The 23,521-nt window shown below is 37.1% G+C and overlaps 1 protein-coding gene across 2 annotated transcripts in view; it reads left to right on the forward strand.

Annotated features, from left to right (window-relative positions):
- Positions 1-23,521, forward strand: part of LOC6639051 (BAI1-associated protein 3) — a 63,207-nt gene that overhangs the window by 28,166 nt on the left and 11,520 nt on the right. For both annotated transcript variants that reach the window (XM_047012003.1, XM_047012002.1), the window contains exons 3-6: positions 7,332-8,129; positions 11,409-11,601; positions 16,069-16,309; positions 21,077-21,245. In XM_047012003.1, the coding sequence (XP_046867959.1) occupies positions 7,619-8,129; positions 11,409-11,601; positions 16,069-16,309; positions 21,077-21,245 (1,114 nt within the window). In that variant the 5' untranslated portion in view covers positions 7,332-7,618. The remainder of the gene's footprint in view (positions 1-7,331; positions 8,130-11,408; positions 11,602-16,068; positions 16,310-21,076; positions 21,246-23,521) is intronic.

A 23,521-nucleotide genomic window follows, 5' to 3' on the forward strand; every position in this document is an offset into this window, starting at 1 on the left:
AACAGAGAGACACCGAATCACCCTGCCACTACATTAATTATGTATGCTTGTGTGTGTGTGTGTGTGTATCTGTGTTTGACGCGCCTCCAATTTCCTGCAAAAATTTACCATGGCCTTTATCCTCTCTAACTCTATCTCTCTCTCTGTGTCGGTGCCACCATCTGTCAATGATTAGGCCTTCGAATTATTTCACACACACACACGCACACACACACATACACGCACAGAGACTGAGAGAGAGTTATACGAAACCAAAATTTTGGTGTTGCCTTTAAGGGGTTACGAATGATAATTAGACGACATTGCCATTTGCTATTGCCATTTCCTTTTTGTGACAACGTGGTGTATGCGTAATTTAATAGTTTTAATTGAACATTCCTTCTTGTGTCTCTCTGCGTGCGAGTGTGTGTGTTTGTGTGTGTTTGTGTGTCAAAGGATGAAAGTGGTTTGAAATTTGATTAGAGCATATTGCTCGTAAGATTTAATTAAACTAGGCCAGCATTTAATTAACTTTAACACATATGTATGACTATGACTAAACTTTTCAACCAAAAAGCTAAAAACTTTACACACTTTGTATGCACACACACATACATGCAAGCCGTGCATGAGTGTATGTGTTATATTTTGCCTTCATTGGCAGCTAATTAGAAACCAAAGGACTTTAGGTAATATAGAAAGCAGATTTCTTGTTGCATTTCTCTTCTATCGGCTGCTGCTACTGGCAATTTTCTGCTTTCATATTTTTTGACATTTTCTTTTGTAATTAAAAGCAGCAGTGTGTGATAACAGTTGACGTACGAAAGGATCCTTAGATGATGTGTGTTGGATGTTGTAGTCAGGGCAGTTAATTGAATTTGTGTTGCATTTGCACAAATTGCTCATACGCCATGTGTGTGTGTGTGCATTAAGCTGCAGCTGCTTTTGCTTTTGCCCAAAACCCTTGAGCGCATTTATCAAAGATGAAGATGACGACGGCTGGTTACGAGTTCTTTGGTTCCTGCTTTCAATTTGAGAGGATGGAGAGGGGAAACTTTTTCATGCTCTGGCCACATTACTCAAAACCTTGCCACTCTCTACCTCCTTGACTTGAATCATTGCTGTTGTTGTTGTTGTGTAGGTTCTTGTTTGTCCAGCTTCTACTTTTGCCTTCGTTTGGTCCTTGTCCTCATAGTCTAGTGGCATTGTTGTGTTTGGTATGGTTTATTGCATTTGACAGTGTGGAGGAGACCCAAAAAGGATTGCTTCCTTTCGCCCTCACTGTTCTGGCCTGGCCCAGGGCAAACAATGGAAACGCAAACTGTGCGAAACTGTGGAAAACTGTGTGAAAAGTGATGCATGTGCTGCACTTTTCTGATTTATGATGATGATGATGTTGATGACGAGAGAGAGAGTCCCAAGAAAGGACCTACCACACTTTCGTTCTTTGTGTAAATATCTGAATGGGTGCTGTGAGTTGCGGTACGATGGCCAAACATCTGTCAATTAGGTAAATTTGCCATTTTGTTAGTTTAAATTGAAGCATTATTATTAATTTGTGTTGACATTTGAGACAGTCTTTCAAATTAAAGCTGGAAATTTCGCCAATAAACATTTAGCATTGCCCTTTGGCCTGATAAGATTCTGAATAAGATTCCGTCACAAATACTTTTTGGCATTCTTATTATGTTTTCTGATGATAAACTTCCGCTTTGGCTTACTACTTACTTATCTATGTATATATAAATGAAACCGACAGTTTTTTTATTTGTTATGAATACCTGCTTCAATTGGTATATATATATATTTAAGTTGGTAATGCTTATTTTTACGGCCATTTGGCTAACCTTCAACTGTTGGCTGACTTTTTACTGCTTCAACTAAATTATATTTGTTATATGTATATATTTGGGCCACAATTGTTAACGCGTTTCGCTTGCAGCTCGTGCGTAAAGTAATTTATGTTTTGTCACGCCCATTTGCACACCCTCACACACACAAACACATACCGAAAATGGGAGAGGGGAGGACAAACACACGGCAGTAGCTAAAGCCAAATAAGACATTTGAATGCCGCACATTTGTTAAACTCAGTTCTCTGTGCGTTTCTCTCTCGATCTCTCCTTGTCCCTCTCTTATTCTTTGGTTTTGTTATTTTTGTTTTTCCTCATTTGGCCATTTGCCTTTTGTGAAATGTCGAATCTGAAAATGTCTGCTCTGGCTATGTAAACGAGTTTTCGCCTTTCCACCTCTAACCCCCGCCCCCCATTCACAAGCCACACCACACTTTTTGCCATACCATTGTGTGGAGTTTTATTTTTTTTTGTTGGTTGGTTCCTTTCTTTTTTTTCCTTTCGATTTAAGGCCACATATCACGGCCATGGGGGACAGAGAGAAGTGAAAATAAATTTTATGCCACAGCATGCGTTGCCGTTTGTTGTTCAGCAGCTGCTTTGTCATTTTCACGTAGCCACCCCCCACGTCCACCGCCCGTTTCACCCATTCCCTTTGCAATTCTCACAAATACTGAACACATTCATCTCGACGCAGTTTGCCTTGAAAAATCTTGACTGAAAAAAATGACATAAAGCGACATAATAATTTTGCCTTTGAAATTGCCTTACAATTGCTACCCCCCGAAAAAGTAAAAAAAAACCAACAAAATTGGAGCAAGAGCTAGAGTTTTGGGGTGGAACAGGAACAGAAACGGGAGCAAAAACAGGAGCAAGACCATGAAAGTATATGCTTATTTTTAACTTTGCCAAACATGGCAAACAAATATTTCTTCCTCACCAGTTGCGGCTTTGGTTGACTTAAAAGAGATATGAGAAGCGAACACTGAGTGTTACATACATACACATTTTTTTATTGAAAAGAAAATGAAATTTTTTCAAATTAAATTTATCTACTTAAATGGAATAAAAATAAATACCTGTATTGCTTGCTGGTCATTTGTGGGCCATGGAAATCCATCAAAGGAAAATATAAGTTTATTAATGGGTTAAGCAATCTTTTTTACTTTGAATAATAAGATGAACAAGGCGATTAAGAGGCGCTCTTTGCTTTACTTAGTGGGTGGAATCAACGGATTAGGCTGAATACTAAAAATAATGTACAAAGAAAAGCCATTATCCTTAATGGTAAAAGTTAATTTACCAAGTGACTATATATATATATAAATGTATAGCATACTTATGAGGGTCATTAATATTTGATGGTTTTGAACAAAAAGTCTAGTTTATCTCCTATTAGTTTAAGCTAATTTTCAAAGTAAAAGAAATTTTCGAGTTCATATCAATTAAAATTAAATGTAGAAAGTAAAATTCTTTGCTCTCAATTTAAATATGATTTTATTTTCCATTTTATTCGGTGTCATGGTGAAAGTGCTTTAATTATTTTATGAATTTTTTAACATTTGCATTTAACCATTTGGACATTTGTTTTGTCATTTAAATGGCACATGCAACTTTTAATGTTTCGCCATTAATGGCCAAGAAATGTTTTAGAAATGAAAAGTTTTTGAAATAATAATAAAAGTTTTCCAACTTTTAGTTAGGGGTAAAGGAAGCGACGGTGACGACCCACACACTACTCCAAAAAGTAGTAGAGAAAAGTTAATTATAGTTTCGAGACTAGGCAAGAGGCCACATTAATGCAATGAGCATTTCATTTAGTTAGTTCCCATTATTATTATTTTTACGTTTTGGTTTTTTTTCTTCTTTTCGTTTGCTTCTTATTTTGTTGATAGTTATTTGAGGGTTAGCTGCCACACATGTCGTATGAGTAATCATTAATAAAAACTAAATAGATTGCTGCCAGAGCAAGGATTCATTAGCACACATACATACGGAAAAATATACTAACCCCTGGCACATATCTTCCTTCTTTTTTTTTTTCGTGATGAGTTAGGGTAGAAGTTACGTTGGGCAGGAAGGTGGGGAAAAAGGTGTGGGGGATAAAGTGAACTTCCCAACACTCTTGGGGCTTGGCCGAACTGACTAATTAATCTTAATTAAAGTCAAAGTTGGCTGCGAATTTAGATCAGAGGCGGGAAATATGTATAAAGGACAACAAGCCACACACATATATCCACAGTTTTCTATAAGTGTAAGTGTGTCTGTGTGTATGTGCGCGTCTGTTTGACTGGGTGGCAGCTGTTGCTCTTCCTAAATCGGACTTCATTTCGTTTGTTTCCATTTTCATTTAATTGTTCCACATTTGTCTGCCTCTTAATGGCAAATTTACGTGCAATATATAAATCAACTTTCTATGTGTTATTCCGTTTTGCGTTGGTTTCTTCCTGTTGCTTTTGTTGCTGTTGTTGTGGGCGGCGGGCGGTTGGATTTATTTTTAGCATTGAAAAACGTATAGATATAGATAACACAAACAAAATGGTTTTTGCAAATAATTTTGTTATTTTTTTGTTTTTTTGCTGTGCCCTAACGCTAATTATACTGCCAGTAAATAGGATTCTTGCTGACCAAGCACCAATATGTACATACATATATATGTACATTTATATATACCTATGCCACTGATTATACAGACACACACACCGAGATAAACACACACAACCGCAAATACATTGGCTTCTAAATGGTCAGCATTTAATTCCTTTGCATTGTTTTCCAGTTGCTTCTCATTTTGTCATTTAAAACAAGAGCCAAAGGCACACTCACACACACACACACGGACCATAGGCGGAGCTATGGCTGTGGAATGTGGGGTAAATTCGCCCCCTAAAGTCTGTAATAGTATTTATTTTTAAATTTTTATATACATTTTAACTAAAATTTGGTCCATAAACTGCTGTGGTGCTTTGAGAATTATATTTTATCTACATGATATATCCCAATTTCATTGAAGCGAATTCCTAGACTGCTTATTGCATACTTTAGGGGGTAATTCCCCCCAACTTCACATTCTTAGACACGTCACTGCACAGAGAGAATCTCACTGGATTTTAATACCTATTCTCCTATGTCTGATATGCTCCAAGAGTTCAAGTGCGTTTCAATTTACAAAATAGCACAAAGTTAAAATTCATTCTAACTACCAGCCGAAAACAATCTCTGCTAAAAGGATTGCTCTCTCTCTCTCTCTCGTTACATATACATATATGCATATATCTGTCGTTATGCATGTGAACTATCTTTAATACCCTTAATTCAACGAACATTCCCTTTGTCAGAATGAAGGATAATGCATATGCAACTGAAACTGAATAATTCTGAATAAATTATCCATGATACAAGGTATGACTTTACATATTTTAGGTATTTATGACCTAATACACAACTTCAATTTAGATTTTGTTTTAAACTAAAATGGAATTTGCCAAATTCTTCATCGATTATAGATACATAGTTAAATAAATAGCCAAAATTCATTTTCATTCAAATATTTGACGCACTTAAAGGTAATCGAAAGTCTAGTAAAATGATTGAGGCACAAAATTTAGCAAACATTGAGAATATAAGACTAGTTGAGTAAATATATTTGAAATATATATATCCTTCTGTTGGGGCTTCCCATTGGACACAGTGAAGCCTTTTCACTTTTTATTTTGTTATTTTAATCCGCTTTGAAGAGCTTTTTGCTTTGGTTTTCAACTCATGTCCGTGCGTTTTTCTGTGTGGGGCTAGTGTAGATATTGTCGTCATGACAACTGATAAGTGTGAGAGCTACTACGATTGCATTGTGTAAAACACATTTCAATAGAACCAGAAAAAGCAAAGCAAGTCAATGCTAAGCTAGTCACGTTTCCAAAGCAAAAAAATCCAAATTTTATTTCCATTTTGCTGCAAAATACGCCAAGGCAAATAATTAATTAACCAACTATGGAAGCATAATTATTATGATTATTAGTATTTTGTGGGGAGCCCTCCCAAAAAATAAACTGGCAGTTAATTTATGAAGCAGAAAGCGAGAAAAAGTAATAGCCTTAGTCGCTGTCGCTGTCGGCGTAGCCTCTGTTCAGCAATCAGCCATCAGGCCATCAGGTGGCAATTATTCATGCAGATCGATTAGTCGCTTTAGTCGAACCAAAGCCGCAAAATGCTTCACTGAGCTTAGCTGATTAAACGTTAATTAGAAACCAACACAACAAGGAGACAAGTCCTTACTCTGTCGATTTTGTTTGTGTGTTTTGTCTCTCACTCACCCTCTCTCTCTCTGTCACTCTCTATGTGTGTGTGTGTGTGTCAATCAAAGGGAGTTGAATTGAAGTAAAATTAATTAGCTGCCAGCAAGCGCCTTGAAATGAACAAGAAATGCTTCACCTTTACAATTCAATCGATTGATAAAACAAAAAGACAGCCAATCATTTTTCTTTTCTTTTCGCACATTTTCGTTCTCGTTCTCGTTCTCCTGTTCGTTTTGCTTGTTGTTGTTTTTTTTTTCTTTTGGGCAAATCAAATAGCGCAGACCTTCGAGAACTTCCAATCAAAGACAAATACCGAAAAGTGCCAACAGGGAGTAAAGGGATGAATGCTTGACTATGAGCAAATGATGATGGCAAAGTGCAAAATAAGTTGAATAACTCAACGCAAAATCAGATGAGGAAAATCCTCTGTGCTCATCAAAAGAAAGGCAACGACTTACAGTTACCGTCTTTCCCTTAAACGATTGACTTCTTTCACTCTTCTCGAATCTCTGGTAAATTCGAGCATATCCTTTTTCCTTCTATTGTTTTTTTTTTTTGGTAAAGAGTATCGCAAAGCAAAAGCAAATTGAATGTCTGCTTGCTGCCTTCATTGTTTGGTTTTTGAATGAAATATCCACTGGGGATGAGATATATCTTCTAATTTGGGAAACGACTAAAGGTTCCCTTTAATACCTTTAGCAGGTTAAACGAAACTAAAATGTGCTATAATAAAAAAATATTTAAAATGCTTTGAAAGATTCCTCAGAGGTTGTTTGAGAAACGGCCATAATTGATGACCCATTCTTTTCTTGGACCAGTTCAATATACATACGTTTAGCTACATAACTTACAACTTATTTTGTTTGATAAAATGCTCATCATTATTTATTATATCGGTTAGGTTATCGGTTAGCGAAATTGAATTTCTGACTAATGCTTAATCATTAGCATTCCTGTTACGGTTTTGAAGCGCCCATACCGTTCTGGGTTATTTTGAAGTTACCTATGCACAAATGAGATTTTGCCTTTTGTCTATTTTAATTATTTATAATCCGCACGACGAGCATATTTATTTATTTTTGGGTATTTGTATCGATTTAAGCCTTAAATTAAAGTCGACTGCTTACATTTGTCTTCTCTTGTTCTTGATATTTCTTCTTGTTGTTGTTTTTTTTATTTGACTCTGTTTCTTTGGTTTTCTTTGCAGAACTCTGAGGAGTTAAGGCCAAAAATTTATAATTACATAAGGAGGAAGCAAATCCCAGGGCTTTCCAAGTGATTAATTTCACAAAGGGGCCAACAACAAAAACAACAACAATACAGCCGCAGCCGCAACAGCAGCAGCAACACAAACAATCTAAGCCAATTACTCCAGTGATAAGAAAAACGAAACGAACACAAGAGGGAGAGAGAGAAAGCAAAAGAAGACAGGAAATCCTACAGAAAACGTAACAGGAGACAGGAGAAGCAGCAGCAGCAGCAACAGATGCCGCCATGAGTTTCCTTAGTTCCATGCAACAATATGTAACAAGTGGCATATCCAGTCTGGGTCTTGGCAATCGTCGTTTCTCCCTCTCCAGGCAGGAATCAAGTGAACAGCAAGCCGGAGCTGCTGGTGTTGGTGTTGCTGTTGGTAGCTTAGGTGGTGGAACACCTGGCAGTGTTTCCGTTTTGCAGCAACAACAACAACAACAACAGCAGCAGCAAACGCTACTTTTGCAACAGTCACAGCAACAACAGCACCAGCAGCAACAACAGCACCAGCAGCAACAACAACAGCAACAACAACAGCAGCAACAACAACAACATTCACATGCCCCATTGCAACAACAGGCGAGCATTGGCAGCGGTCTTGGCCTTGGGCTAAGCGGCGGAAGTAGCATTGGCGGCTACGGTGCCCCAGCTCAACCGACAGCAGGCGTGTCGGTGGCAACATCGTCAGGCAGTAATTATCCAGCCGGTGGCGTTGTAATCGGCAATCCGAATGCCACTAATCCATTACTCGGTAAGTTGCCCCGTTTTCTTTGTTACTACAATATACTTATATACTTATATAGGTATATGCTGTTCATAGTTTTAGATTGATAACTAAATCAATCAGCTCAAGGCGACAGGTGTAATGATTATTCATGATTATTCCAAAAAAAAAAGAGAACAAAAATTATTTGGGCCAAGACCTTGGCCTTAATTTGCTTTCGAGCTTGTGTGTGGAGACCAGCTCTGCTCTTTTTTTCAGCCATGAAAAGTTTACGATATTTTCGCTTATATTATGTGGGTAAAAGTTAACTTCAATTGAACCTTATCAAAACTTTTATGCCAGGATGTTAAATGTTGAATTTACTGATTGATTGCATAACATTTTTACGACTCTGACTGACGAGTGGGAAAATTGCAGATGTGTCTTTTTTTTTTTTTGTGCGTTGATTGGCAGGTGACTCAGTATTATAAAACGTTTCAATTTTGTGATTCACTCGAACTTTCTGTATCTCTTTCTATATGATTCACAAGTTTTTTAATTACTCAGGATTTAGTTTTTAGCAAGAAGAAGTAAAATAAAGAAAAACTAGAACTAAATAAAAGAAATATATCTTCTTGTATTTTCATTTAAATTTATTCTTTATCTTTCTTTGCCTCGCTCTCTCTCTCTTTCGGTGTCGGTTTTCGGTGTTTTTTTCGTGCTCTAAAACAAATATTCCACATACGCCCCATTGTCTGAAGTATTATTCTAGATATTCAGAGCTCAGCTGGCAAGGCCATAAATAAATGTCAACAAAAACAAAAACCAAAAAAGAACTAAAAACCGAAATCAAAAGTACATATGTAGGATATATCTTTGCGAGGGGCATTTCAAAGGTTATCTAAAGTAACTGCAAAGATCAAGAAAGAAAGTTTAAAGTAATTTAAACACTTAAAGTTGTCATTTATTAAACGTCTCTCGCACATACATATATATATATATGGAGAAGGATATAGAGCTGGATAGATATGTAAACTGTTAGCCACAAAAATGTGCAAATAAAACGCCAAAAGTTTATTGAATTTTCGATGGGCGTCAACGTTGTCATCGAATTTCCGAAACATACATACATACGTATGTATGTATGTGTGTGTGTGTAAAAAAAACAAGAAACAAAAAATGAAAAATCATGAAAATCACATTACAAGCCAAATGCTACCAGAAACTTTTACCCCCCAAGCAAAGCAAAGCAAACCAAGCCAAAAGAATGACAAAGGGAGGGTAACAAAAAAAAATGCGAGATAAGGAGGAAAAAGTGGGGCAAAGTAGATATGCATAAACAAAATGTGCAGACAAATCCGCAGGAAAACTATGCGGGAACCAAAGCAATCAACATGCATATGTGTCTACTTCTAGGCTAGATCCCAGATCCTTGCTATTGGCATTGGCATTGCCATTGCCATTGCCGCATTTCCCTATGAAGGCACAAGTCGTTTGTAGTTGGCAAATGCAAACACATTTAAATGTCAGGATAAGGCTTGGGCTGGTCGGGGCTGGGCTGGGCTGGGCTGAGCTGCTTTGGTCTGGTTTGGGGCAAGGGCAGAAGTGAAAGTAGACAAGCAGGCGGTGGCCCAGAGCCCAGAGTGGTGCAGAGCGTGTCCTGGCCACAAAAACCAATGTCTTCTTGGTGTACAGATTTCCGCCTGTCTTTCTGTCCGTGTGTGTGTGTGTGAAACTATTCAGGCAGCCACAACACGAACAACAACATGAAAAGCATTGACTTGACATTTGCTTAGATTTTGATTCAGTGACGTCTCTGCAGCAGCAGCAGCAGCAGCAGCAGCAACGGCAACAGCAACAGCATTTGAATGGAAATTGAAATTGGCTTATCTTGTTGCACGAGCCACAAACTGGCGGTTTTTGGTGGGTGGCAAGCGAACATTCGAAAACCGCCGACGTGTAAGCGCATTTGACTTAATCCCAATACCACCCACACCCTGCTTTCACACTCTCTCTGTGTGTGTGTGTGTGATTTGTGGTGATATCTATTCTTGTATTGGTTAACTTTCAACTGAGTTGACTACAAATTTTAAGGGAAAATGTTCATACATGGTGACCAAAAAATGTTTCCTCTACCACTCCACCTTAGTCTCTTCTTGTTGGCTTTTTTGGGGGCTCTCTCTCTGGGGCTTCATTTCCTTGCTAGTTATTGTCCCTGCCAGTGCCAGAAGCAGAGTACAAGTAGCACACCCCCCGCTGCATATCAAGGTTGTGTGTGGCTTGCATTTTGCCTTTTAGTTTTACCTTGAGTGAGCATCGCTGCCTGCCAGCCAAACAGCCAAACAGCCAACCAACCCAGCCAGCCAGCCGCATTGACCGCATCACATTGACTTTGACTTGAACGACTGGCTTCCTCTTACTCTTGCACCTTCATTTCTGACTTCCTGCCAGCTTTCAATTTTCAACTTTCCTTCCTTCCTTCCTTGCTTTCCACTTTTCACGTCATTCTTCCTTCCGTCGCCTTCAAAGTCCCTTTTATTTTCTTACATTTTTGTTTCTTATTTTGGACCTACTTATATTGTGGCAGTATCTTGATCGCGTGTGCTGGCCACATTAGCCCATTAACATGCATTTGGTAGCTGCTGCCTCTCCCAACTTCTCCGTTTTTTTGTTGGCCCACCTCGTTGCAATATTCAACCAATACATTTGGTTTTTAAAGCTTTAACCCATTGCAAATGGCTATGGAAATAAAACTTTAGGGCTTGCCTTATACTATTTTAAAGTTTCATCAACCGGAATCGGCTAACAAAGTGCAGTATATACACATATGCAAATGCTATCCACAAAGAGTTAATCAATATTTGCGATGATTTTACTTTATTTCTCTCTCAGAATTTGAATCGGCTCTCAATTTTCCTTCACAGTTCGCTAGAATTTTCTGCTTAAACCAAATATGTAGCATTTTTATAGCATACTTTTTGGAGTCAATGCGTTTGTAGTGTGTAAATTTATTATGGCTTACTTTTTGGATTATTTTAGACCATAAACCATAATAAAAACTTATCAAAATTTTACTTTTACTTTGAGAATTCAGGTTTTCCACTTGCTCTATAGCTTTTGAATTGTTATTGTGCTTCGGTTTGGAATAGTTAATCAAGAATAACAGCTGGTTTGACTTGGTTATAAATACACTTAACTAAAACTATAAGAGCATCTAAACCTATTTCGCATTCTGCCGCCTTCGTTGGAAATTCAAATATTTAAAGGCTAATTTCCTATATTTATATTGGGTAATCACTCTGATGCTTTTTTTGTTGATTTTTTCAGGATATCCCTCATCATCGCCCCATGGTTCGCGTCGTCAATCACGTGCTTTGGAATGTTTGGCCCCACCGCGTACCGGTTCGTTTCGGCAACGAAACTCACCGCTGCATCAGCCCGATCCACCGCCACGACCACCGTTGGCATTTTGCAAACGCCGCCTAAGCTGGCCCGAGGTGGATCCACGCTCCAATTCCGGGTAAGTCACAAAAGCAGACCTTATGGCGTCCCTTAATGCATAGTTGATGATGTGCGGAAAAGTCCACCCCTTCCAGCGTCCCCCATGCGTCCTACACAGCTAAAGCAAATGAATTTGGAAATTAAAGAGCTGTCTTACATGGTATAGGATAGTAGTAGGATAGGGCAAAGTCAGGAGCATGTTTGCTTCTAATAATTAACCAAGGCAAAGGCCACACAAACACACACACACACACACACACGCAAAGATCTCGAACTGAGAGAGTGAGTGAGGGGGATACAGATAGAAATGTTAATATTTAGTCTGGCAGACATTTGCACATGATGAGAAAGGTATTCGCATGTGAAATGCATAAATTATACAAGCAGAGAATAGCGAGAAAGAGAGAGAGAGAGAGAGAGAGAGAGAGAGTGAGAGAGCGAAGGGAGATAGACAGAGTAAGAGGGATGGTGCGGATGCCAGCAACAACTAATGAGTGCCTCTTTAGGGATTTCACAGGCAAATATAAATAACACGGAAACTTGAAGCCGAAGGGATAGGAATGCAGGGGAGGAGGAGAAGGAGGAGGAGGATTCAGTGGGATGGGAGCAAAGGACTTACAAGTAAAATGAATTATTTACCAATTAATTAATGTACTTCAATTTTTGTTTTAAAGATTTTCCATGCTCAATTTTTTTTTTTTTTTAGAGTTTTTGTTTTTGTGTATTTCTGGAGGGGACAGATTTTCCATCTTTCAGTTCTTGCACTGCTCCTTCGTCTCCGCCCCCACCCCGCACAAATAAAACTTTCATCAGGGGAGCGACCTTCATAATTATGTAATTACAAAAGTTTCCAAAACAACAAAACTTTCGATCTTTTTTTTTCGGCTGTCGGTTGCCTATGAGGCGTGGCAAATGCGGGCCAGAAGCAGCTTGCTTCTGCTTTTCTTTGGAAAACACAGAGAAAAGTTTTGCCGCATTTTCACATTGAAAGTGTCTTATTTTAAAGCTTCTTTTCGACTGACTCTCTCAATCTTCTCTATAGAATTGTGTAAGCGAGTAAACGAGAAGGTGCAAATGGAATTATCTGTTAGTTGCAAGGCTCACACACACACACAAACCGACAGAAAGGATGCAAGAAGATGCAACATTATACATAACCTGGCCACCTGGCACTCAACTTTTCTTACACAACAACAACAACAACCACACAGACACACACACACTAACACACCCACACATTACCAAGTGTAACCCTGAGTCACCTCTTAGTTCACGTTTTGGCTAACCTGGGTTCCTTCTTCATTTTTGCATAATCTGTAGAAAATGTGCGCATAATGAGCGAGAGTTTCTGGTATCTTGGTTTACATTTAATTAAGCTTGAAATGAGATTTTTAGTTTGGTTAGTCGCCTTCCTTTTGGCAAAACCGCAAAAGATTTTCCTTTTAACAACATCTGCAAATGACATTTCGAATTTAAATAAACACAACCCGACCCGAACTACTCTATTTAACGCATAATTATTGATATGCATAATTAGCCAGTTGGGCAAACTGATATCATTAGCCTAAAATCAATCAAACTATAAATTGCAAATTTTTGTCATATGGTGATATTTATATTAGCATCAATTTAATTGCCATTAATTATAGAGAAGAAAAAATTCAACAAGAGTATGCAAATTGTTTTGTTTGTTTCTTTGCCATGACAACAACAACCAATTTAACAATTTGTCAATGAATTTTTGTTTTCATCAAATATAAGATATTTTCTAACTAGTCCAATTACACAGGCCGACAAGATTTTTGGTGACGTTAACCTGAGAAATGTTTTTAACTAATTCGGGTACGCTGATTCTGACTGCATACTCAGTGTTTGTTCATCACGTTCAGATTTTGTGTAATTAGGGGATCTAGGGTTGAAAAATAGGCACCCAAAAGTATACTATATAAAGTTGAAAATTGTTTTTTCTACATTTTTAACGAATTGTAGAATTTCTTGTTTAAGAAAAATAGCTGTTGTTTGCCAACATTACTTATAAACAATTTGTTAGATAAATAAAATTGCAATAATTCTTTAAAATTAACAAGTTGCAAATTCTTTAAATCTCTATAGCATACTTTTTGGTTCGAATTTTACTTATTTTGGAACCATATCCAAAGTGTATGATAATATGCATGATAACAAAGAAACGCCTCTTTGATTTGAAATCATACCTAATATATTAATAGGTTAAAATAATAAGGTTTTGAGTATAATAACTTGTTTATATTATACTAGAAAATATTGAAAATGAGGCCATTTTGAATAATTCCAACGCATTTTTTTCGAAATCACGTCAGGCGTGATGACCTATTGAACTTGGAACACTTTTTCATGACCTCGAAAATGTCGGCCTGTGTTATGTTTTCGCCATGTTACATTTTATAATTTTAGTTTCAATAACTGCCAATTAAACGAAGACAATTTGAAGCGATATTGATCATTTATCTAAAAGATTTTTGTATCAATCAAAAGTAGCCACAAGTAATGGACTAGTGTTGTTTATTAAATTTTCGTCATAAATATTTGTATGCTAAATTTGATTGTGTAGGCTACTTTATCTTCCGAAAGTTCTTTGGGCATCTTTTGTCAGGCCTCTTTAGTTGAGAGCACCTAAAAAATTGCACAAGTTCTTCTCACATTCTTTAACAGTTATGGTTTTTTTTTTTTCTCTTCTTGTAGTCGTGGGATTTTGTAGCTTATCAGTAAAAGTTTTGTTATTTTTTTTTTTGTTCAAATTCTTTTTGAAAAACAATATTTACCTTTAAGTTAAATGCCAAAATAAATAAAAGAGATGGAGAGAAAGCGAGAGTAAGGGAAGAAAAAAAAAAACATTACTTTTTAAAGTATAAATAAATGGAAAGTAAAAGTTGTCAGCTGGAAAACTTTCTCTGCGAAATTGAGTGTTGCAACGCCAGCAACAACTACAACAACAACAACAACGTCAAGAAGACATGCGACAAAACTCACAAATCACAAAGCAGAAAGCAGAGAACGACAAAAATGCCATGCGTTATACCTAACGCGAAAGGGAGAGACAGTAAGACGACTGTCAAATACCCTATATTCAATTTGTAAAAATTGCAATTTTAGCCTCCAGACTGATTAAAAATATACTTAGTTTGGATGATAAATTCAATTTAAGTTCGATTTCGACGACAGCTTGAGAATACCCTTTTTTTTTTGTGAATCCATCGCAAAGGATATAGGGTAACGAAATAAGAGGCTAGACAAACAACAACAATTGCCCTAAAAAGTTGAAAATTTAATTTTCATTTTCGTATTTCTGTTTTGTGTGTCGTTTGTTCGTTCGTTCGTTTGTTTTGACAAACTTGACAAACAATGCAGTTGGTTAGAGAGAGTTCCGGCAAGCAAACGATTTTATTACATATTTTTCTCTGCTCTCCCTTTTCCTGGGCTATCATTTACAGCAATTGCTGATGCCGACCATTTTCACTTTCACACGCCCGGACAACGGACAAGGGACGACAACACCTAAAACAGAAAAACAAAAACCCAAAAAATGTGAAAAAAGTGTTGCCTACATTTCCGAGTGGCATCGACGGCGCAAAGAGTGTTGCCTACTTTTTTAGAGTCGCTTCAGTTGAAAGCTGAAAATAAAATCTGCTCGGGCAACAAAAAGTTAAGCCGCTTAGATATTTCTCCGCCCTTGCCTCTCTCTCTCTCTCTCTCTCTCGCACTTTTTCTGTCTCGTATGGGCTCTGTCCCTCGTTGCTGAGTGTGCAAAAAAGTTAAAATGAACTTTTATTCTTTAGCCACAGCTGCTGCCTTTGGCTTTGCCATTGACTTTGCCGTTGCCGTTGCCATTGCTACACGGTGTTGGCTCTGCACTGACTTCAAATCAAATGATTAGTCCTATAAGCACGCCATATATCTCTATTATATAGTTGATCCCACTCTCTCTCTCTCTCTTTCTTGCGCTCTAACTCATCTCTCTCGTTTTCATTTGAACATTTGATTAAAATCAAAAAAGTTTATTTCCATCAAATATGCAAACAGCTAAATATTTGTAGACAATTAGCGTACAACTCGAAAGGCAAATATCAAGCATACGCCTAGTGGGGCAACAGGCATTTCGGTTCGGTTCGACCCTTATCAAAATTGAAATAGGTATGACATTCTGCATACATTTATATGTGTGTGTATCCTTGTGCGTGTGTGTGTAAAAAGTGAGGGGTTCGGGATTTGGGGTAAACGAGGTATAGATAGAGAGGTAAGAAGCAAAAAAAAAAAAAAATACAGCATATTGACAGTGCCAATTAAAGTTAGACACTGACACTGACAGTTTCAGTTAGTCAATTTGAATGTATATACACACACACACACACACGCAACTCTTTATCACTCTTTCGAAACTCCCATTCTCACATTCACTTCTATTGCTGTTCTCTGCTCTGGTCTCTTCCTTGTCTCTTCTCATTTTTAGTGTACAGGAAACGGATGGCTCATATTTTGAGAATTTTACTTCTCTGGGCTGGAAACGTGAAAATCGTCGCATGTCGGCAACGCGTGCCGCGGAAGCACGTGCCGAGGCTAATCCCGAGAATGAACGTGATCCACCAGCACCCGAGGAGTCCATTGACCGTCAGGATGAGAAGGAGAAATTATATATTGAGGTCTTGCATACCATAGCTAATACAGTGGGCGCTCCAGCGCCAGGTGGACAGGTAAGTTAACAATATCAGAAAAGAGAAAAATAAAATGGGAAAAGAGAAAAAGACAACTTTAACCTAAAAGAAAGTTAATCAATATATTAAACCTATTTACATTTTCCATTATGTTGACTCTTGAACGCTCTTTTCCTATTATTAGCTTAGCATATTTTGTGAAACACTGTTAAATATTTTGGAATATATCCTTTGGCTAAGATCTGTTGCGATCTAGATCCATATGTTCATAAATATTTAACAAAATCAAATTTTTAGATGGGAAACAAGCAAAAGCAAATTTTATTCCCAATGGTAAAGTTGTTTGCATTCGATAATAATTTGATTAAATATTTAATATCTCCTCATCTTTAATTTCAACTGGTTTACCTAATGTTAATGCGTTTTTGGTGTACATTACAAACTTGATTATGAAATCCTGATACCCTAATTGATGGATTAGGTGGATGTTTGACTTTTTGGGGTTGTGTATGTTATGCAAATAGTTGCCAAATGAAGCAAATTAGAGCAAGGGAGAAAGGATAGAGAGAGAGAGAGGCTTGAATTCAGTTGATTGAATATGTCCTTAATCTGGCCTATTTGGTTTAAGCCCGAAATTCTTTACCAATAATAAATGTGTCTGCTTGGCAGCTTTTGAAGTCATCTGGAAAATAAATTCAATTAAATATGTTTTTAAGTTCTTGCAATTGCTTTCTATGATTGCCATTTTTGAAAGTAAAAAAAAAAAACTGTAAGGAAGGAAGAAAAATTTTCCAATATTTTCACAATATATATTTCTTCGCCCTTTTCATTTGTGTTCTGCTTCAGCTGAAGCTCCTGCTGTTGCTGTTGCTGTGGCTCCCTTTGCTCCTTGCTGGCTTAACTCGAAGTTCATTTTTCAATTATCGTTTTTAATTTACTAGTGAGAAAAATTGTTAGATGGCCAGCAACAACTAATGAAACTTGAGCCAGCTCCAGGGAATACCGAAGAGGTGAAGACTTGCGTGTAATGGTGTGTCAGAGGAAGGGTGCTGTGTGGGGAGGGGGGGATGCGGCACAAGGTTATGCCAGCATAATAAAAGTTTTATTTAGCAGCGGAAAATAACTTTAGTCCTGCTGTGATTGAGTTGAGCTGAGTGAAGCTGCTCAGCTGCTCCTTCAATTCTCGCGGGAGCTTCGCAAGAAGTAAAGCCGATAGAATGAGAAACGAGTAACTAGAGAAAGAGCCAGAGAGAGAGAGAGAGAGAGGTAACCGTTGGTGGACAGGCAGGCAGGAAAGATACTGAGTTATTTGACTTGGCCTGGGCTCTGCGGGAAGTCCTTTGGCATTCAAGTTGGAAATGGCCATTTTTATTTTCGTTTTCGCTCTCTCTCTCTCTGGGTTTCCCCTGCCCCTTTTATTTTTCTGTTTTGTTTTGGTTTTTGTTTTTCTTTTTTTTTGCATTTAATGGTAAATAATTACAAATAAATGCGATTTACCCCAGTTTGGTTTATCGTTTGGCCATTGTAATGGAAATTAATGAAAAATGCAAGTAAAACACTCCAGGGAAAATCATCAAGCAGGAAAATCAAGCAGAAAATTTTTGGTATATCCTCTTACTTCATATAATATAAGTAGAAAATACGAAATATGCTAACTATTTTGGCTTACACAAAATGGCCAACTCTTTTGCTCTGCTCTAGTTGTTGTTGTTTGGCATGTTTACAACGAAAGTGGAATTCCATTGCTAAAAGCAATTCTCTCTGGCAAGAGAGAGTTGCCAAGTTGTTGAACTCTTAATTAAGGGGCCACTTTTGATAAAGTTAAAGGCACAACAAGCACAACCTCCTCCAGTCAAGTCGTCAAGTAAATTGTGTTAAAGTTATAAATAAAGCAGAACATCCTCTCAATATCAAAACCTTACACGAATCATAATAATACAAAAGTTGAACTTAAGTTCACAAGATTCCATTATTATGTATTATTATGTGTTTGACTAATTTTAGTTTCTCACATATTGTAACTAATAGCATTGAATCAAATGTTGTAACATGAGCAACATTTGCCCTTTTGTTTGCCATTTAAGCCAAATGCAATTAACTAAGTTTAGTATTCAGTTTTGTAGTTTAAATCTTTTGTCTAAACGCTTATCCTTCCTTAAATAGGACAAAATGTAAGAAAGGTAATTAAGTTCATTAGACTGATCAAGAATATATATAGTGGTTGCTCTTTAATTAGACAGGAAATCAATATAATGTGACTTCTTCTTAGTTATGGTTAAATGACTTGGTGTGTTTCTATTTCTAAAACATTTTCAGTTTAAGGTTTAAATGTTGCATAAATCATATAAATATAATCTGATAAAATCAATCACATTGAAATTTTTCGGCTCATATAAAATGGTAATTGAAATCTGAAAGATAAATATCCAATTATTAAGATTTTTTCATATAAAATTGCTTTGGCAACGTTTGCTCTCTCTCTCTCTCTCTCTCTCGCTTTATCTCTCTCTCGAGGGTATTCATAATGAAGAAATTTCATAATTTAAATGGACGCTGCTGCTCAGGCTGTCTAGGCAATCAAATCAAATCAAATTAAAATAAAGTAGAGAGAAAACTTTGATGATGAAAGCATTACATGAAGCGTGATAGAAAAATCAAAAGTCTGTAAGCTAATAAATTTTGAAGAAGATAAATCAATAGAGAAAGAGAGAGAAAGCAAGTGTGTGAGAAGTAGACAGCTAAAAAAAAAATGAATAAAAAAGCACACTCCCAAACACATACACACACACACCCACACACACATAAACAAGAAAAACCAAAAATGAAATTTTCGGCCCGCCAGTCCTACACAAAACGTTAGTTACAAACGAAAGTTAACTAAATTTAAATGTCCCATTTTTGTTAGCAAGTTATTTTTAAACTATTTATTTACAGTGCTTATCATAATGATAAGACACGTCGTTTTTCACACATATTTTCTAAAACACTTTAGTTTATCAAAATTTTTTTTTAGAAATATATTCAAAATTAGAATGCGAATAAGATTAATGTCATTTTTCAATAATATTTTTCATATATATATATTTTTTTTAAGAAAACAAAAAAAATAGGGTTATCAACCATATCAAAATTATAAGACATATTTCAATTTAAGCTTAAAAATAAAAAACAAGTAGAAATTTCCTTAATATTTTTTAAATTAATAATTAATTGCATTTCCCTGCGCTCTTCCGACTTCAAAAATACGCTTTTTCATCGAATCCGAAAGAGTTTTTAATAACTGATCCTCTAGAAGACCCCATTCTCTGATAATTGCTTCCTTAAGGTCGGTTATGTTGCCGTAAACCTAGTTTTCTTTATAAACACGTCTTGCCAAAATACCCCAAATGTTCTCAATTGGATTTAGATCCGGAGAGCATGCTGGCCAGTCCATTAAATTGACCGAACAGTCTTGCAAAAACGCCTTTGTTTGCCGGCTTGTGTGGATTCTTGCGTTATCCTGCATAAAAATATAGGGGTTTTCCCTATTTTCTGTTAAAAATGGCAGCAGGCTACTCTCAAGTACTTGGATTTAGTCCGAACTATTCATCCTTGAGCTTGTAAACTGCATTGTCGTGAAGTCAAATGGGGTATCTTCTTAAGCACACCTCGTACAATATTTTTTGATTTATTTAAAGTGCGCCAAACTGTCATAGCCGACACTTTCTTGCCGGAAATCGAAGCAAGTTGGGCACATGATATTGTCGAGTTGCTTGCTTTATTAAGAATGTACCGTTTTTCACGGTCACCAAGAATCGGCATTCGACCTGTACTCCGCCTTTTACCGTAACTTTCCGGATTTTTTAAAAAATTGGCGATTGCGGTTCGACTACGGCCAATTTCACGGGAAGTTCGGGCAATAGTCCAACCTGACTTGGGAAATGCTAAAATAGAGCCCTTTTCTTCAGGACAAAGCAGTGTAGATCGCCCCATTTTGTTTTAAATAAAAATTCTAGAGGTAAATCAATAATAAACACCAACAAAAAGTCTATCCTATCTCTTTCACTTCACTTTTTGTAATGTGTCTTATAATTGTGATACGCTTGCAAGCAAGCAAATATCATACATATTTCTGGAAAAGTAAAGGTACATTGCAGGCAGATGCTGGGAATAAAAACCAACGGTACTTTTCCAAAGCTGTTGCTTTGATCTTTCATTCGGTATATTGTTTTTCGCTAAATTCTTAAAAATAACTGTTTAGCTAGAAAAACAAAACAAATTTTTAATGTGTCTTATCATTGTGTTAAGCACTGTAGATAGAAAAAAAATGAAGTTGAAATATTCTTCTGCTAATTTTAGCAATTGGTTTTTTGTAAAGCCTCTGCCATTCGTTGTGCATTTTATTTCATTGTAATTCTCAATTAGTTTTAGCATTAAAGAAATGCAAGTCTGCAGTCGTTCCTAGAGTTTCGAGTTGCGAGTCTACAGTGCACCCTGTATTTCATATATGTATACAGGGTGTGAAAATATGCAAATTTTGTTTTCGCTTTCTTTTTTTGGTTTTTTCTTCATTTTTTCACATTTATTTTTTTTTGTTGTCTTTTTGTTGTTAATGATATTATAATGTTGTTTGTTGTTGCTGCTTGTGCTGCAAATGAAAATGACAAAATAATTAAATTACCAACGTAATTTATAATGACATATATGTATGTACATACACCCACCCACACACATGTGTGTCTGTGCGTGTGTCAATGTCACCCATTTATTCACACTGACTCCACACTGATATCCACTTGTGTTTTGTGTGTCTCATTCTATTTGCAGTTTGCTCATTACAAGGACGAAATGTATCTGCATGCCCAGCGCGCCTTTGGTGTCAATCCGGATCGTCATTATCGCCTGCTGCATGCCTCGGCCGAGGATAAACCAAAAATAATTGTGCTCTCGGCTGTGGTAATCGAGGCTGATGGCTTGGAGGCAAAAGATGCGAATGGTAAGCATCAATTTAACAATTTACCAATCTATCAATATGTCAATGTAGATGTCAAAGCAAGGTACATATATGTGTGTGTGTGTGTGTGCTTAGTGTTGTGTGTATTGGCAAATATTTTTCAAGTTATAGAAAATTTGATTCTGTGGTTAGGTAATTGCATTATGAGGCAAATGAAAAAGCCAATAAAGAGGCGCCACCAACTGTGGCAACCGGCAATGTCAATAGCAACGGCAACGGCAACGACAACGACAGCATCATGTGCGTTGACTATGTATATTCTCATTCATTTTTGGTTTATATAGTATTTGTTGTTCTTATATTGTTGTTGTTGTTGTTGTTGCTGTTGCTGTTGTAACAGTTTTTGTCCCTGCTCCTCTGTTCGTTCAATAAATTTGCAATTTAATGCTACCCATTTTCGTTCATTATGCTCGAGAGGCAACAACAACAGCAACAGCAGACGAAGGCAACGCAATTTCGCATTTTAATGTGCTCAAGGATGTGTAAGGAATACGTTGAGTGCTGCTCCAACTGCTCCACCAATTTCTCTTCTCGCTCTTAGTTCCTTATTTAGCCTCAGCGTTGGCTACTTCTGTTTTTCTGGTTCTGGTTGTACTTCTACTTCTATTTCTACTTCTACTTCTACTTCTACTTCTACTTCTATTTGTGCGTCTGTTTCCATTTCACCCATGCTAGTTTAGTGTTTAGTTGCTTGCCCTCAATCCCCTCCACCCATTCCTCCTCACCCATTCCTCTATTGCCATCTGTTAAATGTACTGCTGACGACTGCCGTCTGGGAAAATGAGGAAATGTTGAGAATTGGGGGTACACTGGCAGATTGAGTCAGCCATCCTCATATATATACAGTCTGATCCATATTCATATAGAAAGTTTAACCAAATTGTCAGATTTTGTAATTCTCAAATTAATTATTATCACGATTAAAAACGTGGAAAAGTTTTCTGGCCTTTAGAATTCACCACTGATCTAGGGCAGTGAAATGATTAGAAGCAGACAATGATCTCGTTTTTAAAACATATAAACAAAGTTTGAAAAAACTACGAAAACGTTCTATATTTTATCCATAAAAAAGGAAATTATATGATAGAAGTTATAAACCTGATAATATATGGTTCGATTATTTGTAATAGAGATTTGTATAAGGAATTTCTTAGTTCGTTATGTATAAATATGGCACGCACTGTGATGTCTATAAGTTTGATTATATGTGCGAGTGAATGTATGTGTGTTGCCAATGAATCGTGGCCATGGCTACTGCGTCTCCTACTCTACCTGCTGGATGCCCTTGATGCTGCTTCTATTCACTATGATGATGATGATGATGAGAATAATAATAATGACGACGATGACGGAGAGTAAAGCGAGTGAGCGGCTTTTGTTTGCTCTCGATGGGCAAATAAGCTGCGAATGTTGAGAAAACCGGGGGGGAGGGAATAGCAGCAGCCGTTGCTTACCGCGTCAACGGGTTCAGTTTTCATTAGTTCGAACAGATGCAACCAAGTTCCTTGCCCACGTCGAGTCTAGTCGAGCATGAACACCAACAATAGCAATGGCAATGGCAATGGCAACAACAGCCATCATTTTACTCGGTCATTATATTGAGTACTTAGCTCTCAAAGGTCATGTAAGTGAGTGTAAGTAAGTAGCAAAGCATATAAACCGAATTGGCAAATGAATCAGGTTACAGGTACACACACACACTCACACACACACACGAGTACATAGAGACTATGAGAATAGAAAAGCGGGTATGGCCTTTAAGCGGAAAATTCTATACGATTCGAGGAGTGCCATTGAAGGATATTGGCTTTTAGCAACTACATTCCATATCCAGTTGCCATTTACTGGACTTAACTCTGTCTTTTGCTCTCTCTCTGTCTTTCTGTTAGGTCGACTGCCCTGAAAAGTATGCTAACATTTTTTAAATCTTACATTAGATTTAGTTTTGACAAAAAGGGTTTTTTTTAAACTTGTTTTTGACTGCTCTGATGTTGAAAATTTATAATTTCTTTACTTTAATTTGTGACTAATTGTTTGTTTGTGTGTTTGTGAGTGTGTCTGTGTGTGTGTGTATTCAAGTCTGATGCCTGGAGACTGGCGGTGTTGTAAATCACAGATACTTAATAATTGAGGCGGCACTTTATGCAAATGAAATGTTAATCATACGCAATGTGTGACCCCAGACAGCTGGCGCTCATTGCCAACGGGGTCTCGACTCCATTAATTGCCATTTAATGTCATCAGTCGTACATATATCT

Source organism: Drosophila willistoni (genome assembly GCF_018902025.1).
Source record: "Drosophila willistoni isolate 14030-0811.24 chromosome XR unlocalized genomic scaffold, UCI_dwil_1.1 Seg144, whole genome shotgun sequence".
Taxonomy (NCBI): domain Eukaryota; kingdom Metazoa; phylum Arthropoda; class Insecta; order Diptera; family Drosophilidae; genus Drosophila; species Drosophila willistoni.